Genomic DNA, 19,867 nt, shown 5'->3' with positions numbered 1-19,867 from the left:
TGTAACTGGATGTAAAATCCTTATAAGAACAAGCTGTTGTACCTGAAGTGGTGTATCTGCATCCATGTCAAACTTGGGAACCATTTTGGACCATGGTTCAAACTTCTTGGTCTCGGGGTCGATGTAGTAATCAAACACAGTTCCCTGGGACGGGAACTTGATGGTTTTGAACTCAGACACCCACCACTTGCTGAACTCCACTCTGTAGTCGACCAGCTATTCAGAGAACACACGCAGAGTTACGAGGGTCAATACTCAATACAAAATAACTTCCTTCCTGCTTTTTTCTCCTCCATACAGTAGCTATGGATCTGTGCCTCTCAGTTCCATTGGTGTGAATATGAAGCGGAAGACAAATAAACAGCAACAACACAGAGACGCAGCTGCAGCAGCTGAAGGGTAGAAAATGAGAGGTGGCAGGCCCATCTATCCGTCTGTCTGATTCAGACAGTGAAGTAGCCTCATCACCTGCTGCCTGGCAGCTCCCCACCTTCCTCTCTGCCCCCCCACCTCTTGGTACCTGTCTCCTCTTTTCACTACCAACTCTCCAGTCAATAAAACCACTTAGCATTTAAATGCATTTGTGATGGGAAAATAAAGTGGAGTACATTTGCACCAAGGGGAGAGCGGCTTTATCCCATAACTTAGACGGACGCACTTACTGTACAGCGCTAACTGGATTGCTTAGCAACTGCTTGCTACTGTGTGGCTCTCCTGCTTATCTACATTCAGCCATCCTGTGAGATGTTGAGCAGGAACAGAGTCCACTTTATTGTCAAAGATCACTCCTCTCTTTTTAAAAAGCCAACTCCGAATAATTTTGAGTTGCGTAGGAGTCATCAAGGCATAAATAATACTGAGGAATACCCATAATGCAAGTGCAAAAAACTCTTTCAGGAAGGAAGGTGGAAATCATTCAGCTGTTTCACTTACGTCCCATTCTTCTCCCTATTTATGCAACCACTTAGTAAGCATCTCACATGGCCAGAGGCCCACACATTACCTGGTCCTGGAACATGGCTCCCCCAAAGGCCCAGACCGCAGCAAAGACAAAATACAGCTCGTAAAGTTCCAAAGACGAGTCTGGTGGGGTGTTTTCTGGAATCAGCAGACACTCCAGCAAGTAGCACAGCATCTGGACCATACTCTGCTCAGGGATGGGGATGATTTTCTTGAACCTGAGCAAAGACACACATATTTCATTAGATTCGAGCATTACCACTGACTTGTGTGACTCATTGGGTAAGAATACGAGGTGCTGTGCCGAAAGAGTTAAAAAAAAGGTTAAATTATGTTTTCACTTTTTGGATTGTATCACAAATATTTAACAGAAACTGGATGATGGATTTATAAGCTGTGGCATAGTGGTGCATTTCTCAGGTTTTTGGCCTCTCATGGAGGACAAAATATTCCTCCTCTGCTTCCTGTTTTTCTTCTCTGCTCCAATAGCAGTGGTGACAGAGGAGTTAGAGGAGGCGAGTGGTCCTGTGCAAAAGAAGAGAATGCAGGACAGCATCCAGTTCTTCTGAGTCAGACCCAGTTTGCTCCTGTCCAAACCGCCCACTTCTGCACAGTCCCTCCCTCAAGATATGTCACACCCCAACATCCTGCTTCAACTGGTAGTCACTGTGAGCTAATGTTCATAGCGACACAGAGCGGCAGAGGAGCTGCTTACCTCAATCTGAGGACGTCCAGGCAAGAGGGAAGGTACTTGTCGAACAGTATGGTCAGGTTGGCCTTCTCTGATTGAACCTCCCTCCTGTCAATCCAGCTGGATACTGGGGGGTTCCAGCCAAGGTCTGCTTGGTTTATGTACAGGATGCCTGGAGAGAACACAGGTACAATTATGAATAAAAAAGTGGCCTGGCAATGTTTGATATTTTTGGCCAAATAAATAACTTATATCAGTGATTAATCAATTGTCATCAGTTTCAATTTCAGTTGAGAGACAAACTAAATAATTTATTTGATGTTGTGATTATTTGTTTGGGGCAACTTTCTAGTTTACTCCATGCTTCATTAGAAAGGCAATCATTCCATAATTGATTAATGGCAATTCCTTTCACATTATGTGCAGTCATTTTATTCATTACTTGTGAAAATATAAATAATTATTGCAGCTCTGAGGTCTCTGAAGAACACTTTTATTTCAAGCGGGCATGAACTGCAATCCCTGACTATCTCTTGTCTGCTCAAAAATATCATAATTAAGCTACAGCTGTTTCAGAAGTCTGTAGCTGGAGCGCTGACCTGGACCAGAGAAAGACATAACATCACTCCTGAACTAAAGTCCTCACACTGGTTGTCAATCAGCTTACGTATTGATTTTAAAATAATTTTACTTTTTTTCAAAGCACTTAGTGATCTTGCACCAGCAGGGTTTGAATGTATGGCTGCTCAGGTCCTCGGTACGAATCAGTTTCACAGAATAAGACAAGAAACTCAGGTGAGGCAGCTTTTAGTGTTTATGCTCCAAGCTGCTGAATTAGTCTACCTGAGGATTTAAACGCATTTAAATACAAGCTTAAAACCTATCATTGTAGCCTGGGTTTTATTAAGCATGGTTTTTAGACATTATATTTTAGCATCTTTGCTTTTTGTTTTATTCAATTTTATCCATCTGTTAATATTGTTAGGATTGTTTTGTTTATCCCATTTTGTTGACTTTTCTTTCTACTTTTATATTGTATTTCTTCTATTTAACTTTGCAAGACAAGAAACAAGACATGGTACAATAATAATAACATAATTTATTATCATTTTTTTATTATTATTATTTGATCACCTTTCAGAAAAAGTCAATTAATGAATAGAAAGTAATAAAGAGCAATACTTTTATTGTTTATTGCATTTATAACTTTTGAAATATATTTTATGGAATCTCATTGTTAGCATTTTTATTAGTTTTGTCATGGCACATGTGAAGCGCTTTGAACTGCACTAACGTTAGATCGATTGTTTGAACCTAGATTTTCAATAAGTGGCACAAAGAGCAAAGAAAGACAAAACGCAAGAACTACCTGCTCTTGACACTGTGGCGGGGGTAGCAGTGCGGAGGTGGCTGATCTCGAACAACAGCCTCATGGTGGGGTTGAGAGTGATCCGCTCGTTACTGGCCAGAGTCAGCACCTAACAGAACCAGACACAATGCATGAAGATATCACTGAGAGGGAATTTGCTCCATTTGTGCTTCCTCCTGAAACAGTTAATATACTGTCACTTTTTGGTCACTCTATGGTGCAGAGTGAAGTTAGAAACCCTACCCTGTTTATCTGCTTTACTATTGTTTACATGTGGTTTATGTATAACTTTCAATGATTTACTTAACTGGGGTTATTTATTTATATATTGCATGTTAACTTTTTTAGAGGTTTGTTTGCAGCCGACACAATCTTCAGACCCAAGTTCACAACTTTTCAAAATAAAAACATTGCAGCGACAAAATTAACTTTGTGCTTTTACAATGTAGAGAAATTCCAAAAGAGAAAGGGATTCTCTGAATGTTGTTGCTATGATGGAGGGCAGCATCTGTGAATGTCTGTGTCAGTCCAATATTGAGGAGAAAATCCAAACAAACACAAAAAATGAAAAAGATGTGGCAAAAATTTAAATCTGCGGTTTAACCCTCTTACTGACAAATGCTGTAGTTTATCTGAGAATGTAAAAGATTGAAAGAACATTCTACTCTGTCCACAGACTGAAGAAATGCTGCCCCCCCCCCCCCCCCCCCACTGATTGCTACAGATCGCTGGTCGCCTGTTTATTTGAATATTGAATGTATCACACGTCAAAAAATCACACCAAATGTTACATTGCACTTCCCTGAGCCGCTGAGACACATACCAAGTGTAAAGTCGTGAGATATGCGTTCCACAGACAGACAGGCAGAAGACAGACAGACTTTGGTGGAATAAGTAGGTAGATTACACACACACACACACACACACACACACACACACACACACACACACTGTTGTTTATTCTCAGTTCAAACTCACTCTCGCATCAATGAGTCAGCCACAATCTCCTATTCATATCTGACTGCTCATTTACAGCAGAGAGTGAAAGTGTCATTTTTATAACCCCACAGACACACACACACAAACAATGTTCAACTTGCTCACACCTTGTTGTCATCCATGACTGTGTTGAGGGACTCAATCCACATTGGATCAATGTCTCCATCCAGAACAATCCACTTAGGCCCGCTGTGAGTGACATTGGACAGATCACGCATTATGCTGGAGAAAAGGCCTGCAGGAAGAGAGAGATCACACTCTGGTTAGTCTGGGCTCGTGTCGCTCTGTCATAAACTTTTTCTACATGACTCCTGCATCACCATCTTTCCACTCTCTGGTGGCTGGGTTGATGATCCCGAAAAGCTCGTCATTGGTCACAGCCTTTGGGTTGAGGTCGGTCCACACAGGTTTGCGCTTCATGTTCTGATAGGTCCGCTGGAGTGACCTCAGCACCTGACTCTTCCCTGTGCCGGTGTTCCCGATCACAAACACAGAGTGGCGCACGGCCAGCAGCTCCTCCAGCTGCACCACCTATAAAACAAACAGGGTGAAACATTTTAGATAATGCTTTGTCTTCGTCACATGGAGGCACACAGATCGTCATTGGACCGTTTACAGAGTGATATAGAATTTCATGGGCTGCAGCACTCAGTCCACTGTATCCTCGATGTTCTAGTTTCAGTGAATATAATGCAATGCAGACTGACAGGGTAGTGTGCTGCACTGCACTGCGGTGCAGCAGTTTAGTATACTGTTCACAGACTACAACAAATGACGGCAGCGTTCTTCTGGAAGGACAGGTATCTGCACCCTCATTTGCACATCTAAAGGGGCAGTACACCAATTTTGCACAGGAAGATAATTATCACAGGAATAACGCTCAGCATGTTCTTTGCAGATTTGAATATAAATGCTAGCAACATAAGCAAATGAGCTCTCAAATAAAATTGTCATCACTTTTTTAATCAGTGGGAGTATTTAAGTTTGGGGAAAGAAGCTCTAAAGGACATTAATTATTATCTATTTTCAAAACTATTAAAAGATTATTTTAGCGTGGTTCTGTTTTCCTTGACTCAGTGGTGTAACATTTCCTGTGAATCCAGGTATGTGTGGCGACACCACAGAGCAGGTAACAGAGAGTGACAGAGAGAGGAAGGGGGAAAGAGAGATTTCCTCCCCACTTCCACTCAAACATACAGATGGCGGAGCTCAATCAATGCCATCGACCAGGCTCCTTGCTGCTCCTACTCATCCGTTCAGCCGGGGCGCAGGCAGGCGGCTTTACACTCTCAAAGGCCCCAGCTGATTACTGCTTTGATGCGGGGAGGACTAATGCTAGCACAGGCTAACACTTTAAGGTATGCACTCTCTCTCTCACCTTGCCCGCTCCCCCTGAAATCAAAAGGTTGGCCATACAAACAAAGGCAGTAAAAGTTCAGGCTCTGGGTGTGGATGGTTGTTATTGACCGACATGCCATTCTCTCTCCCCCTCTGTTTCTCCTCCTCTTTGTTTATTTCTGTGGCTGTCTCTCATAATGTCAGGGTTAAGTGGCATGGTGCAGTGCCAGTCTCTATTGATGGACTGTTATTACGTGGTTCCCATGTCTATTTGACCTGAGGCAGATTGCACTTATTTCCCCTGGTCCTGCGTTCATGTGACTCTGACACATAATGCTTTCTACTGTGCATGTGTGTGTATGTCTTTGTGTGTGTGTGTGTTTGTTTGGGCCCTTAACCTGAAAACACACGAACCCATGGAGAATTGTGTAACTGTGGAGACAAAAATTGAGGTTCCAATGGGTACAGACTACTGTGTGAGGGTTAAGACTTGGTTTTAGGGTTGTGGGTAGTATTTGGTTTAGGTTAGTTTGAGGAGATGGTGGATGCAGTATGTCTCCTTATGTTTGCTTGGATATTCTGCTTTCACAGTCGAGACTAGAAATTATCTGTTTGTGTGAATGTGAGAGTGAATGTATGTTGGCCCTGCACTAGAGACCTGTCCAGAGTGAACCCTATCGCTCAATGTCAGTGGGGATTGGCTCCAGATCCCTCTGGAAACCCTCAAAGGATAAGCGGTATAGATAATGGATGGATGAATAAATGCTACAACTCCAACATCTAATATCTGATAAATTGTTAAGGATGAAACTCCCATTCAGGGACTTTGCCTTTGCTTCTCAAACAACTTGAGTTTGCCTTTATCCTTGGTTTAGCAACATTTTAACTTTCACATCTTTTACATCAGCAGACAAGCATGAGACCTCTCAGCAGGCTGTCAAGGAATCGTGTTTCCTCTACCTTGAGTACGAAATTGTCCTCAGCCTGTAACTTCAAGTCCAGGATGGACGCCTTCACGTGCTTCTCAAAGTCCAAATCTCTCTTCCTGGGCACGTCCAGGGCAGGAAACAGATCTCCGATCAGCCCCATGAACACTGGCATGTCGTCTGTCACAATCTTGGGGATGTTGAAGTCTCTCAGTGCTCGCATCAGCACCTGGTCCTCTGCTCTGTCGGGGTCTCCTCTCTTCAGGGAGCCGGCCACCACCAGTACTGACTTAATGGCTCGTAGGCCCCAGTCATAGTGGTCCTTTGATAAAGACCAGAGAAATATCAGTGAGCAGAGGAAAATACACAAATACACATGAATCGTCATCACACTTCATCCAAATTTTCAATTCATCACTGGTTCATTTAACCAATTCAAATTAAAATGACTAGTCTCCATATAAAGTAGACAAAAGATAATTTAACCAACTTTTTATTGTGAGTTTTCTCTGTCACCAGTTTTGTTTTATACTTCATTAATTTATGCATATACAATTGAATGCAAAAGTTCAACTGTGACAAGAAATAAATCCAATCCCTTCAGCGAACAGATACTAAAAATTTGCCTTTCTTTATGTTAATGAACAGTTACTTTCATAAAAAATATAACAGTACTTCATCATCCCCACAACCAGCCCCCATTCTTTTTTAGAAGTCTGCCACTTTCCGCTCTCACTGACCGGAGGATATTTGCATTCAGAATGTGCTGAGGAATCTAATCTTTGGTCTGCCTGTGCCGTTTCCACCAACAGGCTGAGTAGTGACAGGAAGCTCTTTAAGTCAAATGCTGCTTTTCTATTTACTCCAAACAAACCTTTTCCGGCAGCGTGGCACTGCTGCGACGCAGGTTCTGTCCTCATGTGAAACTGCAGGCTGGACAGTGCCCAAAGCAAATTCCCCCACTGGGACAATAACTAATTTCTTATCTTATCTTATCTGTGGCCAAATAACTTCAACAGTCCACTTGTTGTGGACAGTGTGGGATGAGGTCACTTCCTTCCGAGGTTTCTGCACAGTGGAATGATGCATGGCCATTCCTGTGTCACCTGAACCTTCCTCTAGCTACTTTGCAGACACAGGGGGGCTTTACCTTTCCTATGTTTGCAATAGACATGCAGTTTTATCTGAATATTTTTTGGTCATCCACAACTTGTCTTGACTCCCACAGTTTCTCTTAAGTGCCTTTTCCTATTGACATTTCAGACAGTGGATATCTTATCATAGCCACCCCTGATTTATAGGCATCAATTAGATCCCAACTACTGACCACAAAGTTTGAAGAATCTGCACTTATCACCTCTGGAAATCAGCTGACCTTTTTATTCCTAAAGCACTTCCTACAGTCTCAATTAGGAACAATAACTTTGTAATCAGTTATTACGCTTGATTGTTTTCTATTTGTCAGGTTCACGAATTAAAAAAGTGACAGTGCTAGGGTTGTTTTGACATGTCTTCACTTCATGAATCTACAAAATGTGACTCTGCCCAGAGGTGGCCAAACCTTTACAAAAAACTCTATAGCTTACATTTAATTTATCAAAGAGCAGCAGTGGAATGCACTGAGACTGTCCAGAGGCTTTCCAGGTTAAGAGGGAGAGCAAGGCATAACACTCAAAAAAATCCATCCATCCTGAAATATAAAGAAAACAGGGGAGCACCAGTTCACTTATTATTTCAAGCTCTGGATAAAACTCCTATAATATCCATTATGGGACTCACAGTAGAACTTCTTCTGTGGAATTCAGGGCAGGCTTAAAATCATCTTTGTTCTGTAATGTAACTTTCAACATACATTTTTGAACTAGATCTAAATTATGTATCATTGTGTCAGTAGCATGAGTTCATTGGTTTTCAACCAAGGTGGCATCATTAACTTGAAGTCAGCTGTCCCAAACCTCTGAATTTACTCCATGAATACATCTGAATGATTGATTTGATGTAATTGTAAGCTCCACTAAATTACAGTATCAATTTAGGCCTCCCCTTATTGTCATAATCTGGTCTGGTGGTCTTATGGTGACAAAACGAACAGCAAAAGTCCAAAACAAATACACAAAGGCTGCAACCATACTAACACATTTTAGTTTGAAAATGCCCTCTTCCCTGTCTACACAAAGGTTTTAGCTCCATAACAGTTTTAATCCCCGTCCATACTAATAAACCTGAATATGTATGTCATGTGACCACTCAAGTACACTGGACATGCAGGTGCCGGTGTATGCAGGAAGCATTTGGTTGTACAATATTAGAATAATAGCTTGTCTCCTACGCATGTAAGCAGTTGTATTATTGTAAAATGCAGAATTTAACTACACAACAGCTGTTAGCAAAGACAACAGGGTCAGCAACGCATGTAATTGATTATCCTTGTTGCGCTCTACACTGGTAGCTGAGGCCCATGCCTTTTGTTTTATCCCAGATGAGGTTCACGGGTAGGAGCCTGACGCATCACCAAAGGCTATGTTATGAAAGAAAAGACCCAATCAGCAAATGGTTGAGAGAATGTACGTCATCATCTCCAAACATCTTTGTTTCTGCCTATTCAAATTCAGCCCCAAGGTTTCAGACGTTTTCAAACAAAACGTAGCTGCCTGAATTTAATGTCACAGAACTAAGAAAAGCAGCCAATACATCTGAGAGGATGTAGTCAGAGAAATTCTGGGGCGTTTTTGCTTGAATTTACTTTAATAAGACTTCAATCATTGGATTTGTAGCAGCTGACCAGTCAAGGCTTGATGCACAGCAGGGAGTCAACTGCAAATTGTTCCAAGGGGGCTCTAAAAGGTTAATCTGTACCTCATGATGAGTTTATGAAAATGTTCTCCTCTGATATCAGTGTAATATTAAAGGTCTTGTCTGTGCATACTCGTTGCCTAATGGCAAAAAACGTGTCTGCCAGTTAGGGGGTATAAATTGCTGTACAAAAGGCTCTAATCTGTTCATTATTGATTCAAGTCTGACCACAAAATCCTGACCCCAGATTGTGTCAAGTTCTGTTTCTAACCACACATAAATCTTCTGACTACAGTCACGTTGAACCATCCTCTGGTGATGATTATTAGACCCCGTACAGAACTGGTATTAACATCCATCCTGAGTGATCACAAGTGACAGCTCCAAGTTCAGGTGTGAATGCACCCCAGACGCACTGAGGACGCATTTGAGATGCCATCATTCAGACCCAGTCAGAAGAGGGCTAGGACACATGTGGCCACATTCTGTTATCTGTGCGTACACAAATGTGTCCTGGTCAAATTGAAGGACCACATAATCAGCTCATGTCCACTGACCCGCTCATGAATAAAACCTTTTTTTACACTTCTCAGTACTTCACACACTGATTTACTTGTGGTCACAGCCACAATATTAATACTGACCACTACATATTGATTTTATGTTTTCTTTGAAATTTCAAATGAGTTAAATCTTTTTAATTGTGTGCACTGCACATTGATTCACTTGGCCCCTACTTACCCCACTTAGTCTCTCTCTCTCTCACACACACACACACACGCACAGTGACAATAGACCCGTCTGTCATAGTCAGACTGGCTAAAAGCAAAATCAAATTCAGTCTTTGCAAACAGAAATGTAGCTCTCTTCTCTCCCCTTTTTTCCACCCACCTATCCTCTCACCCCCAATTTTCTATTCTCTAGAGTAGGGTTCTGTTTACATGTTAGGTTGAGAGCGGTGCTTTACATTCCTACAACCCAACAGTTAAATCACCTACAACAAAGCACTTTACACATCCACATCAGGATCACAACATCCACACCCACATACAGTGGTGTGGGTCAGCCCAAACAAGAGAACTTACACAGCCGTGGAAGTAGAGGCCCCAAACTTATCACTTATCACAACTTCCCCAGCAGGGGAAACAGCAGAGTCATTCTGCACAGGCCCATGCAGCAGAATGTATATTAAATCCACAATTATGAACCAGTGTTTACCTTGAGAAAGTAGCTCTCTGAATCACTTGCCATTGATTTGCAGTTTCAGCCCTTGTGAATAGAGCTTAGAGAAGCAGTCTGTTCATTATAATTTGATTTCATTACCACTAAGTTGCTAATGGTAGAAAACTTGTAACAGAACTCAGGCAAACAACAACTAAAAAAGTGTTGTTACAGTAATATTTAAAAATGTCTGGAGAACTAGAGCTTCAAAAAACATAAAAAAGGAACTGGTGTGCTTTGAGATTGAAATGAGGCCTGTGGTCGTGGGAAATTCTTATTGAACTAATTATATCGCTTATCTAAAGTTATCTGCACTCCACTGATATTAAAAGGCAGCACTGTACATGATCCCATTGTTTCCTTTAATTATGTCATGGATGTAAAACAGCACATGACTAGAAAATAATAACAATAATATTAATAATAACAGCTTGGATTTATGTAGCGCCTTTCAAGAGACCCAAGGACGCTTTCCATACGTCTTTGATGACAAAAGAGAAGAGACAAAAGTAATTAGCACAGAACAGGATAGAAATAAACAGCACTAATGGCAGGGTGGAGCATTTACTGAGACCAAAGGCCTTAGTGGACAGGTGGTGTAGGCTGTCCAGAGATGTAGCGTTGTGGATTTCGGCGAGGAGAGAGGATGAAAGAAAACATTTTTAGACGGAATAACATCACTACCCTGCAGCTTCTCATTCATATGCATGTAACACTCCACTCTGACAGTCAAGTTAGCGACTCAGCTCTTGTGTGGTGCCTCTCAGTCATTCCTTTATCAAAAGCCTCAAATGTGTTGAAAAAGAACATTGTGTCAGTTGTCAGGCTTTGAAGTGGAAATAGATGTGTGTATTCTTTAACCAGATCAGATGCGTAATATTGAAGAGATTAGACAGTACCTGTTTGGACAACAGCTCTTTACACAGTGTGTAGAGAGTGATAAACTTCCTAGCGAGGACCCGGGCGTCAATAAAGCCCTCAGCCACCAGCATGATTTCACAGATCAGCTCAAAGTCTGGCACCACCATGGCACAGGGTCTGTGGAGATGTGGACACAACACATTGAAATGAGCTCAATTCTCGTACATCATCATAATTCTAGACAAATAAATGTTTTTGTCATCCACAGAGCATCATTTGACCATTAACTCTTGGTAATTTTACATCATTTTGACAACATGTGCATTAACTACAATTAATGCCCTGCAGTTGTATGCCTCTGCCAACCACTCGGATTCGGTCTACATTGTTTTTAATTCAAGACTCACTCACTGTGACCTTTGACCACTGAAATTGAATCAATGAATCTTTGAGTCTAAGTGGCAACTGGTAAATTTGAAGACATTCCCTATAGACTGACTCGAGATATCATATTATCATAGTGGCCAAAAACATGCTTTGAGAGGGCACCAATACCTTTACATTTGATCCCCCAATTCAATCAGCTAATCTATGAGGCCAATTAAAAAGGATTCACTTAAGATGATGCGTTTAGAGGTCATAGTGACCTTTGACCTTTGACCACCATCAAGTACATTTTTTAGTTTGAAGAAATTCAATGTTAGATTTAAAAATGGATGTTAATTAGATGCTGCATTCAAAAGACCACAAACATGTTGGACCTTTAAATTCTAATCAGTTCATCCGTGAGTCAAAGTGAAAAATTCTACCAAATTTGGAGAAATTCCCTGAAGGCACTCTTGCGATATCGTGTTCACAAGAATGACACGGACAACTTGAAAACACAATGCCTCCAGCCACTTTCTGTGGCACAGAGGCATAGAAAGCAGAGAGATGTCAGCTTAAATACACGACACAGTCCATCATATTTAAACACCTACTGTAAACCATCACAATTAAACCAGCCACACAGCTCTGCGCCAATATGATGTTCTTTATCCCACTAATGCTTTAGGCATTTTCCATTAAATCAAATCTGTCCTTTCAGAAAGGACATAATACCTGGCATGCTCTCCCTCCCTTTCATTCCTGCACTTGTCTTGATTCATGTACCTGCAGCCTTGTGGGAAACTTTTGCCTGCAGGCTTCTCCTTCGTCTCTTTGGACTGGACTAGTTGGAATGTGACTTTAATGTAAAAATGTGCGTAACAAAAATGTAATCAGGGATATATATAAAAGGATGTTTTCAGTTATTTAAAAATTGTTACTGCATTTATTTATTATTGTATGTTAATAAGTAATAAGTAGTTCAATCATCACCTAAATTTGTAGGTTATGAGTAAGGTCCTGTTGACAATATGATTTATATTACAGTATAGTTGGTTTATTAGATACTCTTTAGGACTGGCTACAAATGTTGAAGGGTTGGTTCACTCAAATGACATGGTTTCATTTGACCAGGTTTTGAGATGACTGACATCTGCTTCTATCCTGAAACACAGAACTCAGTGTCAATAGTTCTTAATATAGTTATGTTTGGTAAAGAAACAGTCCCTTTATCTCTATTTGTTGCGTAAATTAACTTAACATGGAGACTCAAGCCAGATGAGCAGCAGATGAAAGAGTTCTGGTAGGATAACTACCTTCTAACATCACGGCAGCAGATATTTTTTGCCATGTTCACGTTTAAGTGACATCACTTGAGGATATTAATGAGATTTTGTCGCTGCTCTCTCTGGAGAGGCTTTACGCAACCTTCCGAGTAGTACTCTCCCATTTCTAGACACAGAATTTGATGTGTGAAACTGGTGACACTTCTCTTTTGGAAGCATCAGCGGAGCTATTAGAGTTCATCCTGAGGAGAAAACAAGTTTCTTTATGAAATCAAGCAGATGTAGACATAAGTAAAGTAAGTAAAAGAAAGACATCTCATTTCTGTAATAGAAAAGTCACACACCAAATGTGGATGTCTCTGCCAAATTTCATGGCAATCTATCAAATAATTTGTGAGATATTGCAGTCATGGACCTCATTATCAATGGTGTAGTGAGTCTAGCCTTGTCCAGTGTTGTGAGGAATTGGAACCTATAGTAGCTCATAATTACTGAAGAGGCGAGATTCACCTCAGGTCAGAAGTCTTTCATAGGGCAAGTAAAAAAACTGTGAGATTTTATTCTTTCAAAGGCAGCGAACAATGTTATCTATCCATTTAAATTGTATGTAATTAACATTTCTCTGGATAATCATATGAGTAAAAGATAGCAGGTGGTAGCTAATGAGAAAACTGAGTCATTTTACTCACCTGAACAGAGCCTTCAGGTTCTCAGGAAGCTCAGTCCTGCCAGCGTAGCCGGGATTCATTGTGATGAAGATGCCGACGGTCGGGCAGAGATTCACATCCTCTCCCATGAAATTAAATCTCTTCTTCTTATCTCGAATGGCGTCCTGGATACTCTTGACCTGCACATGAATAGAAAAGAAACACAATGAAATGTCACTGATGGGTTTACTGGGTATCCAAACTTTTTGAAGAACAAAATAACATTGGTAGATAACAAACTATTTGTGTAATTGTTTTATGAGAAAAAATAACAAGACTAAGATAGTTGAGTCATGTTAGCAGTTCTGTGATATTTAATTTTGGCACAGCAGTGCTTTGAGCGACAAGTAAACATGAGTAGCCATACTAAAACACTGGGAACATGCTGATGATAGGCATGTACATCGTTCAGCATGTCTGCAATCTTGGTTTAGCATTCAGCATTTATTTAACCAAGAAAGCCCCACTGAGTTCATCAACATATCGTTAATATCACTCAGCAATTACCAGAGTCTATTAGTTACACCCTGTCACTTTGTTATGCAGCATACACCTTTTTTTGAGGGACGCAATTTCATCAGTATGGGCGTGCTATCAGCCAGGGTTTATTGGATGGATAAACTGCCAAGGCTCAGTTTGTCTACATTATGATTGAATGAGATATCAGACATGAACTTTTTGTGCATGTGCATGTTAGTTTGGGTCTAAAACTCTGACTCCCAGCCGGTAAGAGGCTTTATGGATTTAACATGCGTGTGGTAAAGGAGCGTAGCGAGTCGACAGCTGGAAAGAGGAGGAACATCTCTTCATGGATGAGTACTCGGCTACAGATCACTCAGTCATACTAACACAACAGGGAGAGGACAAATGCAAATGCAAAAACAAACAGAGCAGCTGCAGCACAAAAAAAGAATAAAAGTTTTCATGAGAACATCAGTGGGGCTTTTTATGTGAAATGACAGCAGCCCACCACTGTCGTCCTACAGGGATATGAAGGGGAGCAAAACAGCAAAAGCACAGTTTAAAGAAGTTCATGAACAGACACCATTGTGAAAGGTGTGATCCAGTGGGATGTGGCCCATCTCTTTGCTGTCTCAATGAATGTACAGACTGGAACTGGCAACATCGCAGTCCAAGGCAGCTCTGGCTGTAGCAGAGGCAAAACCTCACCAATTTATCTCCATGTTGTTCCATGTGACGGCCTTCTGTTTGTCTCTGCTTTATTTAACATAGAACTGGTCCCGCCACCTGTGTTAGCAGACCCCACCGGCAGTGTGTCACTGCGCAATGCTAGCTGCTCCCGCTTTAAGGGGATGAATTAGGAATGTGTGCTACGGGAAGCGATGGCTCCGACGAAGCAGGCTGGCCACTGGAGCGGGCTGCCAGCTGTCACAGCAGGAGTTTGACGTTCCTCTGTTCTCAAGGTCTACTTCTCCATGTATTAGGCACCGTGATTTATTATTCATTACGCCATGCATGCAACACCTATTCATTCTACTGGCACTGGAAATTCTCCAAGTGCAGAATTCAACAGCTTACAGAAGACGAGAGAGAGAAAGAGAGAGAGAAGGAAGGACAGGCAGAAAAGTGACGGGTAATTCTAGCAATGAATAATGATTCTTTGAGGAACTTTAGTTCCATTATCATCACGGTCATAATCAGCCTCCTTCTCAACTGTACACATTTTTGCTTTGACAGTATTGCCCACGCATGGCAATAGTGTCTGGGGCAACAGCCAGCAGGATTTGAAAACACCAGCGGGACTTATGAAAGCACAGAGAGAGGATCTGTTTGATCCGGGATAAATGAATGCAAGATAGCAGAAAAGCTAGCATCAGCTGAAACGCAAAGAATATGACTGATTTCTCAAAAGAGGCACATAATCAAAGGGCCAGCTACTGTAGGTTGCCCAGGGTGTCCACTACTGCGAGTGTGGAGAATATGAAGCTTTTAAAACTTTTTTTAATCTGTCACTGTGCATGAAGTCGAGACAAAAGAGGAGGATGAAGGTGAAGACACTCTGCAGTTCATTCAGAGGTAATGATTTAACTTGCATGGATGCACAACTTAAATCCTCTTCGGCTGACTTTTTTCAAGCAAAATAAACAGTTTAAAAAAACGTAATGTGACTAACAAGTCAGTGGCCTGTTTACACATTCAGCAAACACAGAGGAAAATATCTATTCACACCAATCACCCCACTATTTTCACTAGCTTTCTCTTCTCTAAACTTTATTACAAGGAATTTATTGTCTGTGTTTGTCTCTTAGTCAAAGGGATTCGTAAAAATTAGAGGACCGATTAGATGAGACTTGGTGGAGGAATGTGCTATGGGTCAGGAAAGAACTCATTCAAGTTTGGGGAGGGTCCAGATCAGGGGGCAGATCCAGGAAAATGTTTTCACTTTCTTTACCATCGTGAGATAGGGCATTTTGCAACATTTTCATTGATTTCTCAGAGAATTAATCTTAGATACATTTTGTGCAGATCCAAATAAAGATCCAGCTCTAGTGAATTCATTAAGGGACTGTTGGGCCTTGGCTAAGATATATGCACTCTACAGAAACAATACTAAAACTAAACACAAACTAAAACAAACTAAATAAACTTGGGGCAGTGATCATTTACAATAATTAATAAAAAAGATGTTTAATGCAGCTAGAAATAGAAGTTATGTTAAGTTAAGATATTCAAAAGATAGGCTTAAACTTTCCACAGATTGACAGAAGCATCAGATTTAGGAGATAACTCTGAGGGTTTGTCACCATGAGCGACACCTTTGACATTACAAATCATAATTTGATCCATTGTTAATGTGCAAATATAAATATGAATTAATAAAAACATTCTATCCTATACCTCAATACAAAGGAGGTGAGAGTATTGTGTTCACGTCATTGAAAAGCAAAGCGTTTAAAAATCTAAAATAAGCAATTCAGGAGAAGTGTCCCTGGTGGTCTGGAAGAGGCAGAGAACCTTTGTCAACTGTTGGGCTATTATTCAGTAAAAATTAGACCCAGTTTAAACTGTTCTCATTCACTGTTGCCAGACACCTTATATTTAATTGTCTAGATTAAAATCATGTTAGGTGGATTGTGATTATTTGTGATTCTACTCAGACTCCGCTCACAATCAATCACTTCAGTTCATTACAACAAGACTGAATTTCTTTCTGTTCTGTCATAGATTTGTGATTATAGTCATCTATTGTTTCTGTTTCACAGAACATTATCCCAAAGCTGTGTGTCTATTAATTGTATTTTGATCAATTTCAAGATACTTCAAATTATGAAACACCCAAAAGTGTTTAATGTGTACATATACAGAGTTGACAAAACAAATACTAAATAGAATTAAATATTAAAATATTGGTTATTTCTATGACAAACTCCTTCAAGGCTCAGTCAGAGCTATTTGTCAGTCAGTCAATTACAACACAGCTTGCTACTTCACCAACATGATTCATTTGAAAGCAAAAAATCAGGGTTGTGCTCAGAGAACTGAGCAAATATTCATTTGGCCAAATTATTGTGGCACATCCTTTGTGAGTTTTAAGTGGGTCCAACCAGAAATGCTATTGTAGGAGAGAGAAGATCATGACCAGTACCACAGGCGAGCAAATAAGGAGGAGGTTTTCCATCTTCCACCCTCAAATCAGATCAGAGAAGCCTCTGATTATAGAGAGGCTCTGGGGTCCAAAGGTGCCAGCTTTGGTGAATTAGTCTTATAGCTGAAGCAATTTACGCCTGCAATGGGCGATGAAGAGGCTATTTACTTCCTCAACTCTGTTTTCAAAGGCTTATTTTCGCCTCAACTTGATATGGATGGACCACCCCCTCAGATAAAATGTAAAGTTTCACATTTAAGCCCCATACACTCAGGGGGCAAACACACAATGACGTCTCGACCTGAAAGAAATTTTGGGAGGCAGCAGAACTGGACTTGTTCTCACCTGTACGGCCACCACAGACAGCACCTCCACTGAGATCCTGTTAAACTCGTCAAAGCAGCCCCACGCCCCCGTCTGAGCCAGGCCTTTGTAGATGTTCCCACAGGACTGGTGGACACAGAAAGACAAAGATATTCAGATTGACACAGAGGGACAGGAAGTCGTTCTGTTAGGCTCTCTGATGGAGACCTGGTCTGACTCAGAGATAATGCAGGTGGCAAAGCAGACAGAGACGTATCACCAATTAGACAGAAGATATATGGGAGAAACTGTCTTTGCAGCAACACAGCAGCCTGAGAGTAGGCGAATAATAACAGGATGATACAAAACAGGGCCCTGATGGCAAAACGAGAAAGGCTAAAATGTCTACCACCCACATTTTAGCTTTCGTCTCAACTTGAGAACAGGTGAACAGCCCTTAGGAGAGCAGCTGGACCAGGATGAAGCAGGCAGCTGACTTTTCTCTCCAATTACAGGGCCAAGGAAACCTTCTCTGACGCAAACCAGAGCTGACTGGAGGATTGATCCATCCTGATGTGTGAGTGTGTTTGTTTGTGTGTGTGTGTGTGTGTGTGCACGTGTGTTTGTGTGTATATGTGTGTGCATAACTGAGTATGAGTAATACTGTGATGCTCTGAAGCCAGCTTCTATTGCCTGCGTTCCTCCTGGAGTATATTAGCACTTCTCTCTGACACCTTGCTGCAGTGTGTATAGCCTGGGGTGCTGTACACCTCTATACCATAATGATGCCCCCATCTGGGGGAAGCAGGAGCAAGCTGCATCACAAGATTATGTTTATGTCTCCCTTGACCGCTTTATATGCAGAAAGTATGAGAGTTAGAGTGTACAAGTGTGCATAATAACACAAGGTGGAGGCTGGATACAGAGAGGGCATTACAGGAGAAATAACAATCAGAGTTTAACTAATCAGCTCTTCTCAAACAGAAGATGAAAAGGAGGTAGATGAAAAGAGGAGGACGAGAATGTGGGTTGACAACATTAATGACAAATGCATACCGTATCGCTGACAAAGGCAGAGATGAAAAGAAACATGCTGTGAGTGCACGTGAGCTACCTGCACAGGCTCGAGTACAGACGCAAGTGCGTGTTAGCAGCAGCTCACCTTGTAGTCCATCTGCTCGGAGCAGTTGAATACGTAGACCATGATGCCCAGAGCTCGGCCCAGGTCTTTGGTTGTCTCAGTCTTGCCTGTGCCAGCGGGACCTGCTGGAGCTCCACTCATGGTCAAGTGTAAGGACTGGGTCAGGGTGATGTAGCATCTAAACACACACACACACACACACACACACACACACACACACACAGACACACATATGCCTGTTGATATGACAGATATGATTCAGCCTGCTCTTCCATTTATAGACATCAAGACCAGGATACTTCACTCCATTCACTCACTCTGGGGACCTTGACTACAGAGGGAAATTTATAGTTGTGTTACGTGTTGCGTTATCTTGTGGGTATATATTAGCGTTGTTTTCTTTTTATCTCTGTTTTTACTATTATCATTATTATTTGTGTTCTTCCTTCTGAATTTTACCCATTTATTGTCTTGACTTTTGTAGTTAAAAACGTATCTAGAAATAAAGAAAAAAAGATTTTTTTTAGAACAGCAATTCATTAGGAAGTCACCACTTTCAGCGAATTACTTTTCGCGTAAAACTTCAACCACAATTTGATTTTCTTTTTTTGGCATTTCTGAATCTTACAGATTAAACTTTGAGAGTCGTTCCTCTATTTTCAGTCTTAATGCTAAGTATTACATACAGGCCTGCAAATGACATTGGTCTTATTATCTTATTTTGGAAATAAAGTGAAAAAACAATATAATGGCGGGTCAAACTCTCAAGACAGAGCAGGGAAACAGAATTTCCTGTTCAAATTCATTAATGCATGTTGCAGCAGCCATGACTAGAAATGGACTCCAAATTCTAAATACCATTCAACAAGCAGATTAAAGAACAAAGAATGAGATCTAGCTCTTGTTACCAAATATAATTCATAGAAATTAGAAACTACAATTCGAAAACTCTACTGTAACACAACATAAATGGCTATGGGACACTACACCATACTCCAGCTGGGCCCTCCTCCAGTAAAGGTTTACAGTGACAATGACCGAAATATTCTATGGTCCTGAGGTCCACTATTGACAATGTGTCCTAAAATTAAGAGAAATATAAACCCAAAGCCAGGAAGGGAAAGAAAAAAAAATGAATACCTTCCAAATATGGAAATGTACAAAGCTAGGCGTAAAAACCAAATGACTGCGATAAAAAAAGCTGCATAGCTAACTCTGACAAGTACACAACTGATAATATGTGATTAACTTCTGATGGGGGTTGCAAGCAACTTGACATCTGCTGCTAGTTTTCATCCA

The 19,867-nt window shown here is 41.0% G+C and overlaps 1 protein-coding gene across 2 annotated transcripts in view; it reads right to left on the bottom strand.

Moving 5' to 3' along the window:
• LOC109627161 (dynein axonemal heavy chain 9) overlaps positions 1–19,867 on the bottom strand; it is a 129,741-nt gene that overhangs the window by 74,909 nt on the left and 34,965 nt on the right. For both annotated transcript variants that reach the window (XM_069517209.1, XM_069517208.1), the window contains 11 exons: positions 18,590–18,746; positions 17,470–17,574; positions 13,500–13,657; positions 11,197–11,335; positions 6,318–6,605; positions 4,340–4,550; positions 4,127–4,254; positions 3,021–3,129; positions 1,676–1,823; positions 1,004–1,178; positions 43–216 (listed from right to left, as the gene is read on the bottom strand). In XM_069517209.1, the coding sequence (XP_069373310.1) occupies positions 43–216; positions 1,004–1,178; positions 1,676–1,823; positions 3,021–3,129; positions 4,127–4,254; positions 4,340–4,550; positions 6,318–6,605; positions 11,197–11,335; positions 13,500–13,657; positions 17,470–17,574; positions 18,590–18,746 (1,792 nt within the window). The remainder of the gene's footprint in view (positions 1–42; positions 217–1,003; positions 1,179–1,675; positions 1,824–3,020; positions 3,130–4,126; positions 4,255–4,339; positions 4,551–6,317; positions 6,606–11,196; positions 11,336–13,499; positions 13,658–17,469; positions 17,575–18,589; positions 18,747–19,867) is intronic.

This window comes from Paralichthys olivaceus, chromosome 21 (genome assembly GCF_024713975.1).
Source record: "Paralichthys olivaceus isolate ysfri-2021 chromosome 21, ASM2471397v2, whole genome shotgun sequence".
NCBI classification, from domain to species: domain Eukaryota; kingdom Metazoa; phylum Chordata; class Actinopteri; order Pleuronectiformes; family Paralichthyidae; genus Paralichthys; species Paralichthys olivaceus.
The sequence above is the reverse complement of the archived record's forward strand: the minus strand, read 5'-3'. Positions and strand labels throughout refer to the sequence as shown.